The following is a 22,057-nucleotide window of genomic DNA, read 5'->3' on the forward strand; positions in this document are numbered from 1 at the left end:
GGACCAGTTTAAGAATAAACACTGTTTTTAAATGATTGGGACCTTTGTCAGATAATCGGTCCAGGAAAATAAAAGACATCAGGCGTTTTTCTGATCTCTCGTCTCTCGATGTGCTACGCACTATATGATCCAAGTTTGCTGTGTGTACCTTAACCCTTTAAGGCCGGGGAGGGTGTCATTGTGTGTCATTTCAACGCATGTGTGTCATTTCAAGATCTCTTTGGCTATTCAAAAATAGCAGATCTACAAGCTCATAGCGCGGCACCGAGTGCCGCGATATGAGCTTGTAGATCTGCTATTTATTTATTTTTATCGTGAAAATGTCTGCAAATCTTTAGTTTGAATATATATATATACTTTTTTAAAGCGAAAGTTTTTAACTCAAATCTTTGCTTCTGGGGATTTTACAAATGTCTTCTAAATCATATATATATATTTTTTTACTTATGTTGCAATATTATCAATGGTTTTCAAACTTTTTTCATGTCAAGGACCCCCAAAATAATACGTATTTGTCCGCGGACCCCCTCCCATCTAAAAATATTTTGTTCCAGGGACCCCCCAGAAGCAAAGATGTGAGTTAATAAAAGAAAGATGTGAGTATATAAAAGATTTGCACTAATTTTCACGATTTAAAAAAAAAAAAATAGCAGATCTACAAGCTCATAGCGCGGCACTCGGTGCCCCGCTATGAGCTTGTAGATCTGCTATTTTTGAATAGCCAAAGAAATCTTAAAATGACACACATGCGTTCCCTTCCCGGCCTTAAAGGGTTAAGAGCACGGAGCAAAGTTCTGACTGGGCCGTCTAGCCTGGAAAACCTGACGAATCTGCCAGAACGAGAACAGCCTAATGCTCTTTAGATACCGCAATACAATTATATACAGTAGTGTGCACATGGAATAACAATAGACCAGAAAACAACGTGCAATCACAGTGCGATACAGTATGTCTTCTTTTTCTCAACCGATTATTTCACAAAGGCAACAAAAAAGCAATAATTAGAAGATGGTGTTTATTCATAAGCTTGTCCACCTGGCTCTCATTGATTTCAATGCATTCCATGGAACCTCTGGCTCCAGTTCGCCTCCCAGTGCCTAATGAACACTTATCTGCCAGCTGGAATGAACGGACCAAGAACAGTGACGCAATGACTAAATGGGGAGATAAAAAGAGAAAATTAAAAACAAAGACAAACCCAAAACAAACAAAACCTTGACAACGGAAAGTTCAAATCCCATCTTCAGTATTTATCCCAACACATTCTTGCAACACAATTAGAGCCCTTGTTCAGTGTCAAGCTGACAAACCATCCACGAGGTGGTTCTCACATGATTTAAAAAACCTTAAAAAGTTACATAAGCAGCACAACACATTTGTTGACAAGTTCCATAAAAAGTTTGAGGTTAATGCCACACAAACATCAGCAGCAGCTCTAACAAGACAGGTTAAAATAACCGCGTGGATCTTGGACTTCGTGTGGCCAGTAATCTGCGACATATACAGTATATGATGTATGATGACCCTATATTTGGGCAAGGTTTCAGCCCAGTTCCGGCGCCATTCACTTTACTATAGATAGCTTGGCTGATTCGCAAAGAGTCTAGCTAGCCGATGACATCATTCGTGCCCAACTTCGGGCAGCCCCAAAAAGGTAAACATTACTTTAATTTGTATAGAACATAATGTTAACAAAAATAGTGGCATTCTATGTTATAAATTCAAGCAATTCCCATTACGCCTGCCCGTCCCTATTCTGGGACAATAGCAGATCTACAAGATCACAAGTGCGTCGTGATGCGATGCGTTGTAAGCATACAGTGTGGATCGGCAACTTTCGAATAGCCTAAAGTATAAAATAGGGCTTTAAGTGGATAAACGAAGGTTATCCGTCAGTGTAGAAAGTGTCTGAGGTCCTCCCGGATCTCGGCCTCGTCCCAGGGCCCGTAGATGTTGTCCTTGTGTCTCTGCAGCCTGACCAGCAGCAGGGGACACAGCAGGGTGACGCTCCCGAGGGCCGCGGCCAGGAGCGCCGCTCCCCCGAGCCACTTGAACCCCAGGCCCCCCACGCCGCCGAGACACACCGCCGCGCACACCCAGGCGAACCGTCCCGGGGCGTGCTCCTTGATCCTGTGCAGGAGGCAGGGCCACAGGGCGAACACCACCAGCGCGCAGCTCAGCATGGCGAAGGTGTGCAGGGCGCCGGGCAGCCTGGACGCCAGGCACACGGAGGAGAAGAGGGCGGCGTTCAGCGACAGGCTGCCCGGCGGCGAGGGCCGGGCGTAGGGGAACGACACCAGGTGCGCCAGGAGCATGACGGCCGACATGGCGTACACCGTGTCCGTGCTCACCGACTCCGTCAGCGTCTTGAGCACGGGAGAGAAGCCGAAGGTGAAGGAGAGGAAGATGGTGGCGCTCAGCAGGTCGGCCAGGTGCGTGCGGGGCTCGCCGCCGGAGCCTTCCCCCGGCGGCGGGCCCAGGCCCTGGTACAGGCCGTAGCCCAGCAGGGCGCAGAGCAGGCTGCTCAGCAGCAGGGCCTCGGGGGTCAGCAGGGCCTGCTCCATGTAGAGCCAGAGGGTGAGGAAGATGGCCACGCAGGCGAGCTGCTGCCCGACCAGCCCGGCCTCTCTGACCACGGCCCAGTAGCGGTACTGCCGGACGCCCACGTTCCTCCGGAGCTCCTCCAGGAAGCGCTGGTCCACGTAGTTGTCCGGGAACGGCTGGCGCTCCCACAGGACCTTCCGCCAGGGCACGTCGGGAGCCGGGGTACTGTCCGCTCCCATCGCCCTGACCACAAACACACACAATGTAATGCGTTAAATAAAGCTTTTAGTGTTTAAATAGTACTGTACTTAACATCCATAGAGGACGTTCATTTGTTTTAGAACTCTGTGACGTTATACTGTGACGTCAGTCATCTCCATATTTGGGCATACTGAGAGAAACAATTTCTTAGCAGTGGTGTAAAGTAACTAGGTAAAAGAATAAGTATTTACAATTTTCAATACTTTTACTTCTACTCCACTACATCTCAGAGGAAAATATTCTACTTTTACTCCACTACCATTATATGAAAACGTTGTTATATTTACTAAGTAGATTTTAATTATTATTACAAAACATACATGAACCACTTCAGCCCTATATACATTTCGGCCATTTGAAAATAGCCGATCTACAAGCTCACGATGCGTCATAGATCTGCCATTTAAAAAATATTTGTATACATTTGAAAACTTGTGAAATGGGACATCCTGCATAATGTACTTTCTATTTTTGGTACTTTAAGTACATTTTGATACCAATACTTTTACTCAAGTACATTTTGAATTCCGGACTTTAACTTGTAACAGAGTATTTCTACATTACTCTTACATTACTCAATATTAATACTTTTACTTAAGTAAAACATTTGAGTACTTTTCCCACCACTGTTTATTAGCCTCATAAAGAAGAGGAAAACACTTTAAATAAAAACACAAGTTTTAAGTCATTGGTTCTCAAAGTGGGGTCCAGGGACCCCCAGGGGTCCTTGAGGGAGTTCCAGGGGGTTCCCAGCTAAATGATGGATAGTTAGGAACCAAATAGACCCTTATGGGTCTGTACCTCAAAGAGTGTACAAATGGAACCAAATGGACCCGTTAGGGTCCATTTGGTTCCATTTGTTCACTCTCAGAGTTACATTAAAAATTATTTTACAATATAAATTGGGGTCCCAGAGATAGAAATGCCATTAAACGGGGGTCCGGTAGCCTAATGTCAAACTGGGGGTCCTTGAAATGAAAATGGTTGAGAATCACAGCGCTATAGCCCTAAAAATCTTCTCTTATGGGGGTCCCTGGCAAATGGGGGTCCGTGGGCGAGTAATAAGTGTCAATTTGGGGGTCCTTGACATGACAACGTTTGAGAACCACTGCTCTTAGTTAAGGACACGTTTATAGAGATACAGAAAGTGACAGATTGCTTGACAGCTCCATTCATCAGAGATGATCAGTGCTACAGGCTAATGCTAAAAGTACAATCACTAGTTACAACATCATGCTATTCATTGACAACAGAATAACTATAACATAGTTTACTATAGCAGCTTCGTAAAGACGTAAACACCCCTAAAAAGGCATTTTATTTACCTGATAGATCGGGTTGTTGTTACCACAAGCTCATCCTCCTCCTCGAGACAAGTGTTACTGTTGATCCATCCCGGAAATGAGGCATTTGTTGTGGGGAACCAACCATGAATGTGAAAGCAGCGCCCCCTGTTGACTCGTTATTGGATAACACTCCATAATCCATATTATGCCAGATGATTAATGAACTTGGACTGCTAAAGTGTGGTATTAGGCAGCCAGGTATTTGCATAGAGTTATAATATATCGGGTATTTGTTGTGAGCAATTGTGTAATCCCTCCTCTGCAAAACTAAACAATAAAAGTCTGGAGATCGAGGCTGCTGCTCTCTGACTTCATTGGACACTGACCAGTGGTGTTGGTACTCAAATGTTTTACTTAAGTAAAAGTATTAATACCACAAGGTAGAAATACTCTCTGTTACATTCAAAGTAAAAGTTCAAAAGTGTTGGCATCAAAATATACTTGATTTACAAAAGTAAAAGTAACCTACTCGTCGCGCAGAATGTACACAAGTTTTCAAAATGTATAGAAATCTTTTGAAGATAGCAGATTTACAGGCTCACAATGCGTCACATCGCAACGTGTTGTGAGCTTGTAGATCGGCTATTTTCAAATAGCCTAAGTATATAACGTGCTGAAGTGGTTAATGTATGTTTTGTAATAATAATCAATGTCTGCAAAGTAACTAGTAACTAAGGTTTTCAAATAATTGTAGTGGAGTAAAAGTACAATATTTTAATATACTGATCTGAGATATTGTGGAGTAAAAGATAGATAGATACTTTACTGATCCCTGAAGGGAAATTCAGATATTCCATAGCTCATACAGGCATACATTAAGGTTAGTTTAAAAAAAAAAACACATCACAAAAAGAGGGGGGCACAGGTTCAAAACAAACATATATTATGTTATGAATAAGCATAAACATATAATATATTATGAATAAGCATAAAAAGCACTTAAAGGTGTCACTGGGAATAATAATAGGCCCATATGTTGTTGGGACAAAAGTGTTCTTAAAGCGTTCATTCTTGCACGGTTCATCAAACAGAACAGATTCTTGCGACTGCTTTTCCGGCCTGCCAAGATGTTGTGGAGAGGATGACTCACATTGTCCATTATGGCCCGCCTCTTATTGTGTGAGTGCATCTCTCCACAAAGTATTGAAAATTGGAAGTACAGTACTTGAGTAAATGTACTTATTTTCCACCACTGACACTAACAGGTCTAACAGCTATCTATGCCTGTCAAAAGGTAACCTTGTGTGGTGGATAGGATACACACACACACACACACACACACACACACACACACACACACACACACACACACACACACACACACACACACACACACACACACACACACACACACACACACACACACACACACACACACACACACACCCTCACTTGTGTGTGCAGTACTATTCTTATTTTCACCCACCCAGAATTATTTTGACACCTCAACATTTACTACAATCAGTTTTAAAGATGCTATATCACCCGAGTGCTGTAACCAACGCATATGCTGTGCCATTGACAGGGGTGTCTGCTGACAGCACTGGCCTGATCGATACCTTCTGAACCTCTCCCTACAGTACCCAGTGGTACTATGTAGACCCTGGCCCTAGTATGTCCCTCGTCTGGAAAGTACTAAGCATTAAGGGTTGCTGTCCAACCACCATGTTGATGATTCCTTCAAGGAATGACGTGGCATGCACATTTTGGCATGAATGATCCTCAAATACTTCACAATGACTAATACATATTTCATCCTGAAATTGCAGCAAAATATTGGATTCCTCATTTATAGTTTAATCTATTAACTCACTGTTCCAAATTATTACCAGTTTGTTAGAACTGCAAACTGTGTTATAATTGTCATTAGCATATCTGTGACTTCAGTTGCAGGTCGCTACAGAACAGTGGACAATGCAGCTTGGCTGGACAGAGCAGGCAAGTACGTAGGTAAGTAGGCAAGTAGAACAAAGCAACAAAAGCAAGTCACTTCTCAGCATTCAAGTAGGAGGAACATGACAGGACACAGACAAGGTATGACTGTTTAATTTGCTCACATTTCAAAAGTAGACAGCATAACTTAAGATAATTTATAGAATATATTAACAGAGTTTATTCTCATATACTGATTCATTGAGTTAGAAAGACTGTTATATTTCCAATCCCAATACAACATGGCTTTTGATTCAAACATTCCAATAAACTAAGAGTTTATAATCCCCACAGGCTTTTTTATTTATGAGTGTAATTTTATATTAATGGGGTAACTGTAAAGCACTTTAAAGGGAACATAAATCATATTATTAATCCATCAATTATAAGACATACAGAATCTCAACATACAGTGCTTGAATTAAACACCATTTAAAATAGTAACAAATTTATAGGTGGTAATAAGTGGCCTACTTTTGACAGGTAAAAAAGAAGGGGTGACCCCTCCTCACCGCCACATTTTTGTGGTGGCTGTGTCTATTACTGCAAGGACACAATAGTCAGTGCAACATATGATATGATATATACTGCAAAACTGTAAAATCTAAATACAACAATACATATTTGTTCAAACAGCATTTTGCGTTCTAAGAAGGACATAGCTTGTCTAATGAAGGCATTGAGCGCTTTTCATTTCGCAGTACAGGGCAACTCAAAATCTCATCAGAAGATGGTGACATGGTGCTTCAAGTCAGGGTTTTTAAATATGACACAATTATTGAACGCAATAAAAAAAGAAACAAAAAAAAGCACAAAAACTTCAAATGCCACCATCACAGACCAGAGTGGTGTCTTAATACTGTATCAGAAACTATTCAGAGAAATACCTCTACAACGGAAATCTTTAAATTATCTCAGCACACAGGTTGCAGAATTATCTGTTAGGTTCCCATACAGCGGAAACTTCAGCATGCTGCCATTAGGCTGGACAACAGGGAGAGACTGACAAATAGATCTGGATCTTGGGTTGCAGGCAAAAAAACTAAACAAAACAAAAAAGAGACAAGAACCCATCCTCTAGAGGTGAACGTGTATAAAGGATAAATCAAAACAACAAATGCATTTTGTTCTAAAAGCCAAGGTACTGTGCATGTTTGTGTCGACCATTTATAATCTGTACTCCAGAAATGGCCATTTAAAAATAGCATTAGAATAGAAGCCACAAATTAATCATGCATGTGTATTTGCCTCCACGTAGTCATGGCAACAAGCTTCCATTTGTCGGTAAGATGGAAAAATAGATTTACTGTCACTACTAGAGACAGGCAGGCAGGCACAACATCTCCATAGGCAAGGTGGCTGTAACCAGACACCCCTTTTCAGCAGCTGGGGGCTGGGCAGTCCAGAGTTGGGATGTGGTGTAAACTGGTCGCCATTTGAGCCAACAGAAGCCCATGAAACATGGCAGAGGAGAGTAGGGCAGTGTTTGCAGAGATTTGGAGATGGCACACTTCCCTTTCCCCTATTCCAGCTTTAACAGCATGGTCCCTTATCTGAAGACCTGCCATGTCTGCATGGGCATAAATAACTGTGCAGCGTGCGCAGTAAAATCCTCAGTGTTAATCTAACTCTGGGAGTACACTCTCAGAGTTACGAAATGGATGAATTAACACTGGAGATTTTACTGTGCGTGACTAGAATAAAAACGTGTTTTCTTGGCAATTGGACTCATTTGAAGGCCACACGCAACCACTAAATTCAAACCTACTAAGGCATCTCAATAACACATGATGGTAAATGTCATAGTAACACAACTAGCAACAGACAGAAGAGTCACTCCTCCTCCCACACTTTGACTGGAAGACTAAAGCTGCAAAGACCTACCATCTAGCTTAGGTTATGTGTCACTGCCAATAAAAAACATGCATCATAAGGCCACTGGCCTGTTGGTATTTTTGGCTCCGTTAGAAAAATGTTCATACCATACATTTCTTACATCACTTTCTATGAGGAAGTACAGCAGCGAAGAAGATTTATAAAATGAGTTTCTTAATCTGTAGTACATGACATTGAGGTTGTGGCTGGTCGCCACTAGGTGGCCACATATTAAGTTTAGGCATGGATTGTACTTGCTTAAATTTAGTTATGTTTGGCATGGGTTGGTTTAATAGGATAAACTTGAGCTAAAGGGGAATTTCACAGATTTAGTGATCTTATGTGAGGAGATCGTAAATGCCCTAGAACACATAGGGTATTTTTCCCACACTATATACTGTATATGATCTCACATATATTTAGGTTTGAACCTAAATATTTAGGGATTTAGGTCAAAAATCTGTGAAATGTCCCTTTAAGGATAGGCACTGTAACGGTTAGCACGGTTAAGTTAAGATATAGGTTTGGTGTGGTTACAAATAGGGTAATGATTTGGCAGTCATTTCTAAATCTGTTATTAAAATGTATAATGTTGTTACTACGTTCTTACTAGTAGTTGTAAACTAGTGATGTACTACTTTGGGTTGCACCACTCATACGCAGTGATTGTCATAGCTAAAGCTTGAATCACCTCGGCACAACCTCAGTGGCAAACCGTCTTCTATACAGCAGCATCATCAGCAGCACTGAAATATCAACACCCTCACAAATCTAATGAAAATGTACAGCCCGACCTTTTCACAAATGAGAAAGGTCTAATATATATGTTGCTCTGCAAATGTATAAAACTAAGTTCTCAGGAATAACTAGTAAGACTGGCACAACCTGTTTCTAATTACGTGTGGTGTGACTTCTGACTTAAAGCATACTTACGTGATGACTAGATTCAGTAAGGACTTGCAGACAGGTGGTGCAGCCCTCCCCCTAGGGAGGGCGTTCTGATGAGACTTCTATTCCGTCCTTTCTATGGTGGCCATCTAATGACAACTGTTAGTTCCTGTTCCAGGGCAGAGTCTCCCACTGTCCCTCTAACACCAGTGAATCAACAGACCAGAGAAAGAAGGGATGACCTTGGACCTTAAAAAATGTCCGTCGTTCTCTGTACCCTAGTTAGAAAGTTAGAAAATGAGCATCCAAATCTCTACGTGTGCATTTGTGTGTACGTGTTCACATTATGGTCCTGTGGTCAAAGTCACAAGCCGAGACTCCCCCAGGTCAGTAAAAATACCCCCCACCCCCCCATGATTTGTAGGCTAGTGCGTTAGTTTTGTTTTTCTGTCTCTTCCCATATCGACAGGGGGTGGGTTACGTGCGTGTTTTACTTTTGTCTTCAAACAGCGAGCGGAGCAGGTAGACCTGGGTCGCAGACACCAGCAACATGACGACCAGGTTGGTGAAGGACCACCAGTTCACCCGGTCAAAGTTGCTCTCCTGGATGTTGCGGTCACGAGCCTCGAAGGCCCGCAGGACCGTCTGGATCTGCAGACTCTTCCCCAGGCGGGACTTCACGCTGTTCATGGTATCCTGACAATGAGGAGACAATGGGAGGTCAACATGGATTTGAATACAGCGCTAAGACAGGGGAGTGGCCACCTACCTACATTAAGCAAAACTAACCAGCGGTAAAACATTCAAAGCAGTGGCAGATGAAAACACTTAAAAGTCTCCCTGAGGGCAGATCTGACGCCTGATTTATGCTTAACCCATTAAGACCTGGAACGCATCTGTGTCACTTTAGATTTCTTGGTGCCGCGCTATGAGCTTGTAGATCTGCTATTTTAGAAAAATCTTGAAAACATTTTTTTTTTGATTTTTTTGAAAGAACTGTTAGGATTTAGAAAACATTTTTAAGAATCGCCTCAGGTCTTAATGGGTTAAGTTGCGTGACACGATGCACAAAGTATAAATCAGGCATGACGTGACAAACAAAGCTGCTGAATCAGGTATTCTGTCTTCCATTAGAAGACAACATCGTCCTCTGCTGGAAAATGTGCTTCGTTTTTATCAATTTTTAGTACAGTATGCTACACTATGAGATGGAGGCACTGGCAGTGTGCTGTACTGTCTGTGTTCTACTACGGCCTTGTGCCTACAATATCAGAACACCAGGGCCAATAGCATGACCTCAAGTGTATTATCGGTAGTACATCAGTTATTAATGCGATCTTGGCAGACAAGCGCGCTATTTATTAGATCGCATTAATGCGCGATTGGCAGGATATGAGTTAATATTTACCATTAGAAAATGAATAAATCACTACTTTGTTAATAACAACTGCCTGGCATCAGCCTTTGCTAGGTTACAGGTAACTTAAGGTAAATAAAATGGATGTGTTCAGAGAGCTGTTATTGGGAGATACGGTATGTGCTCTCAACCAATCGCGATGCAATGTCATAACTCAGTGTGGTGTAATTAAATTTTAGTCACATAACTGATTCTCTCCTTATGTAGCGCATTTTGAATAAACAACTGCCATGAATGTGGGACCTTTAAGTGGCTTTTTTTTTTTAAAGGGACGGTGATGCAAACAGCCCCGAGGTGAAAAAGGTGACAACATGTTGTTTTCTTTCGGGTCAGGTGTCACACAATTGCCCTATTTGGGTTCAAAAAGGTGACTGTAGCTGAAAAGTGACACTTTTGCATGTCTGTGACTCACCTACTCGCCGTTCTCTACTAGGTCTGCCTCATGAACTTCCTGCTTACAGTTCAGTTAGTGGACTACACATGTGACATCTGACACAAATAAGGTCTGTTTGTAGGGGGTGGAGCGAAGGAGGGCACTATAATCCTCTCAAATGGGTAAGAGTTCATGGCATTGTCTATTTTTACAACATTCTCCTTTGCCTGCATGTGGTCTAACAATTCCCCTATAACTTGGGATACAGTCTTGAGTCAGAAGACTTATTTGAATAAAGATAGAACACAGAGGTATACTGTCGATTTATGTGATTAACGACATCTAGAGGACAAACAACAATGTCAAGACTAGGAGTGAAATGATCAATCTAAATCACTCACATAGAGTCATTGAAACATGTTTTTTGAACCCAATGCTTGCCTTGGTCCATAAATATGATACCACTGCCTGATTTTTACTTGGTTGTGCGTGTTTGCACAACCGAGTAAGTATAAATCACCCTTCTTAAGACGGCTCACCATGATGTCCTCTAGCTTCATGTCCAGCATGTCTGTCCCATGCACATATTCTTTCCAGTCCTCAGGGTCCTCTCCCTCCGCCTCCATGTTGTCCAGGATCAGCTCAAAGAAGATGATCTTCTCTGACAACGTGCTGAACGTGTTGTCGAAGCAGAACATGTAGTCCCCATCCTCCGTCTCAACACTGGAGGGAAAACGCAGGGTGGGTGAGGGGGGTTTGGCTGAGTGTGACTGGCTGTCTGATTAATGTGTGTGTGTGTGAGTAAGTAGTCTCTCTGATGATGTGTGTGACTTACGTGTGCACTCCGTCTGATTTGCGGTAGTCGTTGTACAGCACGTGACCAGAGGGAGATGAAATCCAGAAATCTACATCCAGCCCAGCACCATCTAAAACCTGTGAACATTATGTGCACATACACACACACACACACACACACACACACACACACACACACACACACACACACACACACACACACACACACACACACACACACACACACACACACACACACACACACACACACACACACACACACACACACACACACACACACACACACACACACGGGTGAGAAAAATGAAAGAGCGTGTTAAAAGAGTACTGCACCAGCCTGTCATGATTTCCAGCATTCTTCACTGTTGTGTCCTAAGACGTGAGATGCTGCAATAGCTTATTACAAAACATTGTATAACAAAACATTGTATAACAGACACTAGGCCTTCAGGCTATGGAGGAGCGGAGACAGTCAGATAAAGGCTTCCTGCCTGAAGCGATAGGCCTGGGTATCTTGATTTTGTCCATCCTCATATAGACACAACAATGACATTTGGGGAAAAGAATATGCTTAGAATGCCCCACTACTGGCCAGTACTAAGTAGTATTCCGTACAGGCAAATGGCAAGCGTGGCATTCATAGAGTATTTTCATACATCAATATCACGAATCATGATATGAGTTATGAGTTACACCCTGGCAGGCAAAACAGGTTTCTATATCAATGAGGGCAATGAAGCAGGTAATATAACCTGTTTCTTAAAGTTTCTAAGTCAATGGATATGCACAGATGAACCAGTAATAAGAATATAAAGGCACATACTGAAACATCAACTCTCTGAATTGTCTAGCCTTGGATCAAAACTATGGTATATCAAAGATGTATTTTATCGACTTTGACATTTTCCATATCATAGATACAAAAGTAAAAGTCAGACTCGATAAAATACATCTATGATAGTCTTGATCCAAGGCTATGAACTGTCAGAGCTGACTTACAATAGCTGTTGTCATAGACTGTACACTACATTCTCATACTGTAGTAATACTAATGTGGTAGGAGATCATTTTGAACTATTCATTCACATCATACCTGATCATTTTGACTATTCATTCACATCATACCTGATCATTTTGACTATTCATTCACATCTTACCTGATCATTTTGACTATATTCATTCACATCTTACCTGATCATTTGGAACTATTGATTCACATCTTACCTGATAATTTTGACTATTCATTCACATCATACCTGATCATTTTGACTATTCATTCACATCATACCTGATCATTTGGAACTATTCATTCACATCTTACCTGATCATTTGGAACTATTCATTCACACATCTTACCTGATACTCTATCTCCAGGGACGCGTCTTTCTTCATGGTCTGGTAGAAGCACTCCTTTCGACCGGCGGGTAAAGTGAAAGTGAAGTCGCTGTCCAGGGACTGCGAGAAGGCGGCCAGGACCACGGATCTCTGCGGGAGAAGAGCTACGATCAGCAGGGACAGTACACTTAGAAACACCCTGACCACCCGCATGGTGGAACACCGGATGGATCTCTGGCGATGGAGAGAGAGGAGAGAGTTGAATTAAAACAGACAGAAAGGGGGTTTGATGATCGCTATCCTCGTGTAGCTGTGGTGAAGATATGAGTGTGTTGTGTGTGTGTTCGTCAAAACTTCACTTCTGTTCAGCGTTGCCAGATTGTGTGAGACAAATAAGCAACCGGGTCTATGAAAACAAGCCCGAAAGAAGCGACTAGGCGATCTACAAGTTCACAATTTAAAAAAAAACTCTTGCAATAAAATGTGGAGTATTTAGAATATTTTTTTAAAAACATTCCAACAACACAATTGCTCCTCTGGGCACAAAACGTTTTCATGAAAATATGAACCACTGGTTTAAATAATATTAATAATATTTAGATAATAATTAAAACATTTGGAAGAAAGCCTAAATCGGCAACTACACTTTAGAAACAAGTCCAAAAAAAACCGCAACCCGCAACTACCAATATTTACAAGCAACTTTACAGAAAAAGAAGCCCAAAGTGGCTTATAATCATGCTTATAATAAGCGGACATGGCAACACTGCTTCACTTCTGTTGGACAGCTCATCCATTTGAGAAAGACCCCGCCCGTTTAGAACTTAATAATTTGCATAAAATAATGTATTTCCAAAAAAAACTAAATTGTTTTTAAAATAACCGGATTTTCAGCGTATTCTATTGGAATAATTTTAGTCTATTATGTAATTAAATGATTGAAAATACTTCTATCACGGCAGATTTTACAGGCGCCTGTTCGAATTGAACCCTGGGAAATGGAGTTGTGTTGTCTCAAATCAAATGCCATGCTCAAGACTAAAACAATTCCTTTTTACATCTATAAAGAGGTTTCAAGAATAAAGAATACGTTATAACGTTAACTTAGAGCAACATTGTTAACGTTATCAAAGACTATTGGACAAAATAAGCAATATGAATATTATGTTATGGTATTATTTCAAAGAAACATCCTAGAGTTATGATATGACTGATGGGGTTCGACCATAATATAACTATTATTTTAATAATGTATGACAGTCATACATTGAAAACATGCAAATTCTGTGAATCATTATAGAACTATGATTTTAATGTAATGTGATAATGTATGACAGTCATACATATTTACACAAATTCTGTGAAGCATCTGATTTGGGAAGCATTTGGGGTTTAATAGGCAGGTGTTTTTCTCAGGTAAAAGCCTTTAATCATGACAATGATCACGATTCGAGGTGTGATTTCAATGTCAAAGCCAAAAAGTACACAATGTTCTTCCCCTTCCTTCGATCCCCTGTCAGCTGCTCAGCTGATCAAATAATTTGATCATTATCACAGGAAAGACATGTTTCAACACTCAACAGTAGCCAAAACATTTGGTAATTTACGATCAGTCAGTCATGTTGAGCAACATTTAGTTATCATCGCAGTAGTTTAATGATTTCCTCTATCAGTGAAATAGATGACGCGTTCTGCCAGCATTCAGCTTCCAGCTCAGCTCGAGACAACAAGAGGTAAAAGCAGGCGGAGCTTCGTCCAAACGTCACGCATCCTGCTCTCCAACATTGATAGACTGGAACCAATTTTCTTTGCAAGTTGAACATCCGGTCTGGAGCGGATACGGATACGTAGCATCTATATGTGTTTTTTAACTACTGGATACGGGCATTTGTAATTGATGCCTTGTGTGTTTTTAAACTTTTTCTTAGCTGTGTATCGTTGACCATTGATCTGAATTTTATTCATTTCACTGTTTTTATTATTATCATTTTTAATTATTTAAAAAAAAAAATTCTGAAATTTTTGAAATATAAAGTGCATTACAAAAACAATAGTTGTATTATTATTATTATTATTATTATTATTATTATTATTATTATTATTATTATTATTATTATTATTATTATTATTATTATTATTATTATTATTATTATTATTATTAGGTGGGCTGTAGACTTTTCTCTTCGCAGATGAGTAAGGCTGGGAACGAGGTTTTAGCTCTAGACCGGATCCGAGCACCGGGCAGTAAAACAGAACCAGGGCTTTCCGCAGGTGCTGCGACGTATGGAAAACGTCGGTGACGTAGGGCTACCTCATTGGTCGGTTCATCTCCAGGCCCGATCCCATTGGTCGCGACGCAGGAGCAGTGCTAACGCTAGCCAAACAGTGTGGCCGTCCATCCACACGGACAGAAGCGAAGCGGCCGAGCAGTACGTAGAGGCAGCGAGGTTTTCCGCACAATGAAATTTAAAACACCTCCACCACTGCCGTGGTTCTTCTGTTAAAGTGGCACCCCCTCGCTGTTTGATAACATTTTTCGTAATTATCTCAGGCCCTTCGCTCATAAAGAAGCTTGTCGGCAGCTTGTTGAAGGCTAACGAGAGAGTAGAAAAGAGAAGAAAGAGAAGCGAGGATGTTGGTCCCCGCGGGAAGATAATGAAGAGGTTGCGCGTTGTGTTGGTGTGCCTCATTGTAGCTCTCCTGTGCTGGTAAGATACACAACAAAATCACATCTTTACATCCCTTCATCACTACGTTTATGACCAAAAATGACAATTTAAAAGCACCTAAAGCAGTGTTTTCTTTTGACACTGTGTTTTTTTTTGGTGTCATGTCGTTTTTGCATTGTTCCATCTTTGGACACATCGATGCGTGTCATTTAAACGGGTTGGCCTCGCTTAGAAACCCATTGTTTAACGTTAACTTGTTAGTTACTGTAACTAGCCAGATGTTGTCAACATTGCAGGCTTTACCAAAGAACAGTAAAGGTAGGTATTGCTATTGAATGGCTGACATGAACTCTTGTCTTCTTGCCTGGCCATATCTTTTGTAACGGTTGCTTATCATACCAACTACTGAATATTTTCACTGGCAGTGGCAGCCTCTGTAATCTCAAAATTCTGTTTTTTTTGTGTCCACCCATACAATGATGGTTGGCGAGCATGCTGACATGTATTGTATGGAAATGTGAACCTAACCTTCACTTAACAGGTAGAAGTTAAAGCAAAAATATGTATCAAGGTACTATTATTTGACAGGAATAGGCAATATGTTGAATGGAAACATAGAATTGGATGTAAACACATACTTACATGTATTGTAATATACTATGCAGCTATATGTTTCATGAAATGGCCAGCTTATTCATTGCCTGTTCTCCACTAGCATGCCTACATGTTCATAGAGGTGACAGCTGTCAGTGGTCGTGAATGTGTTAAGTCTATAAGAGGAGCCACTGACATACATAACAATAGAGTTAGTGAGGACTCTGGAATAAGAAATGTTTTAACTTTCTCCGGCTCAGTGATTCAGTTACAGCTACCTCTCCAGGTTGAAGCTATCAGCAAATCATAATTTCTGTGTATTATTCATCTATCAGTGGTGGATTTAGTTTCCCTTCATTTTAAACTACAGGTATAGAGACTTTGACAGTTTTTGACAGCTTTATTCCTTTTCCAATATTCATATCACGTAGTAGATCATGAGTCATGACATGGATTATACATATCATGTAGTAGATCATGAGTCATGACATGGATTATACATATCATGTAGTAGATCATGAGTCATGACATGGATTATACATATCATGTAGTAGATCATGAGTCATGACATGGATTATACATATCATGTAGTAGATCATGAGTCATGACATGGATTATACATATCATATAGTAGATCATGAGTCATGACATGGATTATACATATCATGTAGTAGATCATGAGTCATGACATGGATTAGGTTAGTGTTATCTTTATGTAATATCTTGATCAATAAGTAAAACTGGAAAGTGCAGAATCTGATGTTGCACTCACTGTTATGGTGTTGGTCTTGGAATGTTATGCCAAAATGTAAATTGGTTTCAATTGAGATGATCTACTCTGGTAGACTGCTAGATGAGGTTTATCAATGCAATTGAAGCCCTAGGGAATGGGGGAAAATGGCTGATCTACAAGCTCACAACACGTTGCATGCGCTGTGAGATTATAGATATGGAATCTTTGTGATTTCTGAAATTGAGAGTTTTGTCTATAATGAATGACATGACCACAATCGGACACCAGGTTGGAAGTGGTTAGCCGGATGTCAAACTGCTTATGCCTCTTGACAGGCAACTCCTACCTGGACTAGTCTGTATTTTTTTTAGAATACTAAGATTGACATATGTAATAATAATAATTGCCCTAAATTATCATCCAAAAGTAGGCTGACATTTTCCTCTTTGGATCAGATGACAGAACTGCTTAGCCGTGAATGTATCCTAAGGCGATGTGCTACTTGCATGTCAATTGGGTGAAAAACCCTGTAAATTTGTGCAGATATGGGCATGTACAGTTTATTGTGTAGTCTCAGGAATTAGCCTACAGTACTAGCTGTTATTTATTTGCATTTACAGTGTCTCAGTTCTACTTTCTGTAGCATACAGTTTGTTTTGCAAATATATATCATACATTACTCTGCTTCAACACAGTACTGTGGGAAGACAGTGGTCGGAGCAGATAGTAAAGTCTAAATTAAACAAAAATAACCACTAAATAGAGTTCGAATGTTCCTAGTTTTAAAACAAAAGCATCAGGTTCTTCGGGTCTGTGAAAACAAGATGTCCAGGAAGTGAAGCGTTACAATGGAGATTTTGTCTAAAAGTTAATATGCTTTACCGGTATGTTGATGAAAACATCAGATCTTCACTTCTGTGCTGTGTATGAGCCACTTAACGCTGATATTTTGTTCCAAATCTTACTCACGCTGAGCCAACGATGCTGATATTGCATTGCAAAAAAGTGTCCATGCCATGACCCACCAAGGCTTATATTCTTTTAAATACTGAACCATCAATGCTGATATTTTGTTTTGCGAAAAACCTACAGTACATGCCAAATGAAAAATCTACCCGCACTAGTGCTTGGCTGGTGTTAATGTTGGGCCCTGCATATTAATGCATCTTAACCCATTAAAAAATAGCAGATATACAAGCTCATGGCGCGGCACCGAGTGCCGCGCCATGAGCTTGTATATCTGCTATTTTTGAAAAAAAGTGGAAAAAAATATTTTTTATTTTTTTCAAAAAACTGTTAGGATTTAGAAAACATTTTTAAGAATCGCCTCAGGTCTTAATGGGTTAAAATGTAATGTAGCATTAACCTCCTTTTTTTTTTGCCAGCTTTGTCTCATTCTGCATCCTAGCATGATGAGTATAGGTCAGAGTTTCTGACTGTGTCAACCAAGTGGGCATTTAAGGGGTTAAGTGCTTCCACACAGCAGTACAGGCCTCCTGTGCCTGGTCTGTGTCTGAACAAGGAAGGGGAATATTACACAAAGACATCAGTAATGGAATGGCAGCCAAGCAGGAACAGGGAACTAGGCGCTCGGGTGGCACAGTCAGTGGTAAAGTCCCTGCCCAACCACCACCACAGAGGTTGTGGGTTCGGATTCACCGTGGTGCATCCGGCTTTGTTGGGGCGTCTATGTGAACACAATTGGCCCATGTTCGGGGGAGGGAAGCCGGGCTGGGAGGAGGAGGGTGATATTGGCATTAAATGTACTCCTACGGGCTGGGGGCGGCACTAGCCTGGGACCAGACGAATCTGCGAGTGCAAAAAAAAAATTGCGCTCTGCATCGATTTGGGTCTGGCACCGCTCCATAGAGAATCCATTTCCTGCTCCAGAAGACGTGGCTGACCAATCAGGGCCCAGTATTCGAATATGGGAGACTGTAATTGGTAGTTGGTTGGTTGTCGGTCTAACCAATTGCGTCGAGGGCCATTGTTTTGATCCCACCCCTTGGGGGAAAAAAAAAAACGTCCTCATGGAAGCACCAGACTCATATCCACACAGTGATATAGTCTGGCTACGCCAGGCTAGGGCGGCACCTGTTAACGGGGAGTGTTGGGCGGGAGGAGTAGTACGAAGGCTCTACGTCCTCCCGGTGGGGGCTCCTCACTGGCAGGTGAGTCAGTAGGATACGACAGCAGTGACACAACACAGAAATGTGTGTGGGGGAGGAATTAATTGGACTAACGACTACATTCGGGAGAAAAAGGGGGGTGGGGAGGAATTAATTGGACTAACGACTACATTCGGGAGAAAAAGGGGGTAAAAGATAATTGGCTACTCTAACCCATTGAGGCCTGAGGTTCCGATTCTGCAAAATGTCTTCTAAAACGGTTTTCTGAATGAATTTGGCCCCAGAAGCAAAGATTTGAGTTAATGTTTGCTTGAAAAGAATATATATATTCAAAGATTTGCACACATTTTCACGGTTTTTCAAAAATAGTAGATCTACTAGCTCATAGTGCGGCACTCGGTGCCGCGCTATGAGCTTGTATATCTGCTATTTTTGAATAGCCAAAGTGTAAAATAATGCTTTTTTAGCTCAAATGAAAAAGTGACACAGATGCGTTCCAGGTCTTAATGGGTTAAATTAAAGAGAAAAAAAGAAAAGAAACAGGGAACTGCTCACTGTCCCAGAAAAGTGAACGTATATATAGATTCATACGTAGCTAGAGAAGTTGAATCAACTTGGGTTTGCATTCAGTGAAATAACTAATAAACGTATGTGACTAGAATACTTACTATAATCAATGCTTTACTAGCCTGAGGCTACGAGCTCAATCCATGGTCTTGAAGGGCGGACCCAAACACAGCCGCCTGGATTTGTGCGTGGCTTCCTATTGCTTCACCAATCTATGTCCCCGCCTCCCCTCCCCTCCCCCCCTCGGCCTGTGCACGGAGCACGCTGACGTCACCAAATTTAGAGCGACGCCCCTCTGCACTCTGATTGGTTAGGAGATAACAAGGTCCAAGACCATCGTTCCTGCATCGCTCCCCCAGGCTTTTTTTCTTTTGTAACAAAAAAAAAAGCCTGGGTTTCCGAGGCTAATGCTTTACTGACATCTTCTTCGCTGTTGGTAGGGATGGGACGATAATCGTTATTATCCTTTATCGTGATAAAAAAACACTCAAAATAATCGTATTGCAGAGATTTTCATTTATGGTGAAATTCTCCTCCGTCATACACTGGGATCAATTCACCTTTTTAAAGAACGTTGATGTAGTCTTTTTTTCACTCTCTCAATCTCTTTGCCAAAAATAGCCGATCTACAAGCTCACAACGCGTCGCAGCTTGTAGATCTGCTATTTTTGGCAAATGTTCCACCGCAGACGCTGGGGTTCAAGTGGTTAACAAAAGTGCCGTTTTAAAAGCATATTTTGATTATCGTGATAATATCATAAATCGCAATTATTTCGGTCACAATAATCGTGACATGAAATTTCGTGGTGAGACCGGCTTCATCATTCACTGTTCACTGCTATGATGAGAAGGTTACACCGTGGCCAGACGGACAGAGAGTAGAGAACAGTGGTCAGTTGTTTGCTATGCTGGTACACGTTTTCACTTTCCCACAGCCAAACTAATGACCGGGCACAAACATGCATGGACTTCATTACTAATGTAAAGTCCTTTTTAGCATGCCGTTAACCTTCTCACTCCCCGGTGCCAACTCTCACACCTCCTCCCCAGAAGGATCTGATACTGTAGGTGTAGGAAACCATGGGGATCAATGCAGCCATTTCCAGTAGTACAGGCTCTGAGAGTTTCTGCATCAGTTGCAAGGGAGCGTGGGGCTGTGTCGTCATGATTCACCTGGCAACAAGAGAGGAATGTTTGAGTTACCTGGTAACACTTTCCCTGGGCATTCTGCTGATCGTATCAAAAATAGATAACTATAGACCGCCGAAGTCTGACGTCATTTACACATCCTTTGATTGTCTACCTGGTTCGCAGTTTTCCACCCCCGTTCTGAATCCCATAGACGTATTTAATATCGCGTCAAATAAGAACTGTGTTCCAAAAATAAACAAATGACCACGGCGGGTTGACTCTTATGGATATGAAGCATCAACTGACGGTGAGAAAACGCTAATGTTACTTCCACCAAATTAGTTACATTTTCGCCAGAAACAGACTGTATCAAATATAAGTGACTGACTATCATAAACTATACAGAACCTCCTCCCTGACAATAACGCCGACACGCGGTGTTTATTTTTGGACCACAATTCTTATACGAGACGATTCTAAGATGACCCAATGTTATTCTCCATAGAGAAATTACTTATTACTGTGTAATAGAGAAAAAAATAAGTATTTTGAATGCGAAACATCTCAAGCACTACTCTTAAATAGTTAATAAGAGCGCACAGGCAAAGGAATCAGTTGACTTCTAGCCTACAGATTTCTCTACATTAATTATGGATATTATCAGAATCTTTGAGAGAGAGAGAGAAAAATGTGTTGAAAAATCCATAATCGTACGACCTCTGCTCAGAAATAGCAGCATGGACTCTTGTCCTCTATATGTTAGAGTGAGGCTTCTCTGGTCACTCAGTAACCAGCTGGGTCTTTATGTTGCAGGGGGCACGGCAGTATGTACTGTTTGTGTAGGTAATGTTCCACTGGTCACAGAGCCAATAACAGGGCTCTGAGTGACTGTGTATACATTAAGCCCGGCCTGTTCACATCAGCAACACTGTTTTGAGTGTCTGGACATGTGCACATTTTGTGTGTGTACCTGTGAAGGGTGTGACAGTGGCTCTGGAAGTATAGAGCGGCCGTCTAGGAACCGGAAGGTTCCCTGGTTTGATCCACAGCTCCTCCTGGCTTCTCGTCGAAGTGTCCTTGAGCAGGGCACTGAGCCACTAACGTGTGTGTGTGTGTGCGTGACTGTGTGTGTGACTGTGTGTGTGTGTGTGCGTGCGAGAATGTAACACACATTGTAAAGCACTCTGGATAAAGGCCGCTGTAGAGGATAATGCAGAACATGCATTACACAGATTTGTGTGAACATGGACATTCCCATGTTGACGTTCAAAAAGTAAAGGTCTCGAGAAGAGCAAAACAAGGGGGTGTCCCGCACACTGTCTTCACTTGGATAGTGAAGACAGTGTGCGGGACACCAATAGTTTAATGCAGAAACAACGTTTTGATCGCTCTGACCTTCATCAGGATGTTGTCTCCACTCTCCACTGAGTACAGGCTCTGAGAATTT

General features: G+C 41.5%; 3 protein-coding genes across 3 annotated transcripts in view; 1 reads left to right on the forward strand and 2 right to left on the reverse strand.

The window, feature by feature from the left end:
- Positions 1–1,229: 1,229 nt before the first annotated feature.
- On the reverse strand, positions 1,230–4,187 carry pigc (phosphatidylinositol glycan anchor biosynthesis, class C). The gene is made up of 2 exons (XM_080429987.1): positions 4,131–4,187; positions 1,230–2,787 (listed from the first exon to the last, which is right to left on the reverse strand). Exon 2 carries the CDS (start codon positions 2,781–2,783, stop codon positions 1,893–1,895), a length of 891 nt encoding a protein of 296 aa, XP_080286113.1. The 5' UTR covers positions 2,784–2,787; positions 4,131–4,187; the 3' UTR covers positions 1,230–1,892.
- Positions 4,188–6,181: 1,994 nt separating this feature from the next.
- tmed5 (transmembrane p24 trafficking protein 5) lies at positions 6,182–13,140 on the reverse strand. The gene is made up of 4 exons (XM_080431302.1): positions 12,809–13,140; positions 11,472–11,569; positions 11,176–11,359; positions 6,182–9,542 (listed from the first exon to the last, which is right to left on the reverse strand). The coding sequence occupies exons 1-4, from the start codon at positions 12,998–13,000 to the stop codon at positions 9,324–9,326; spliced, it is 693 nt and encodes a 230-aa protein (XP_080287428.1). The 5' UTR covers positions 13,001–13,140; the 3' UTR covers positions 6,182–9,323.
- A 2,068-nt stretch (positions 13,141–15,208) lies between these two features.
- Positions 15,209–22,057, forward strand: part of suco (SUN domain containing ossification factor) — an 80,106-nt gene continuing 73,257 nt past the window's right edge. The window contains 1 exon segment of the mRNA XM_080430275.1: positions 15,209–15,495. Within this exon segment, the coding sequence (XP_080286401.1) occupies positions 15,443–15,495 (53 nt within the window). The 5' untranslated portion in view covers positions 15,209–15,442.

The sequence above is a fragment of the Gymnoscopelus braueri genome (genome assembly GCF_963280865.1).
Source record: "Gymnoscopelus braueri genome assembly, chromosome: 6".
Lineage (NCBI taxonomy): Eukaryota > Metazoa > Chordata > Actinopteri > Myctophiformes > Myctophidae > Gymnoscopelus > Gymnoscopelus braueri.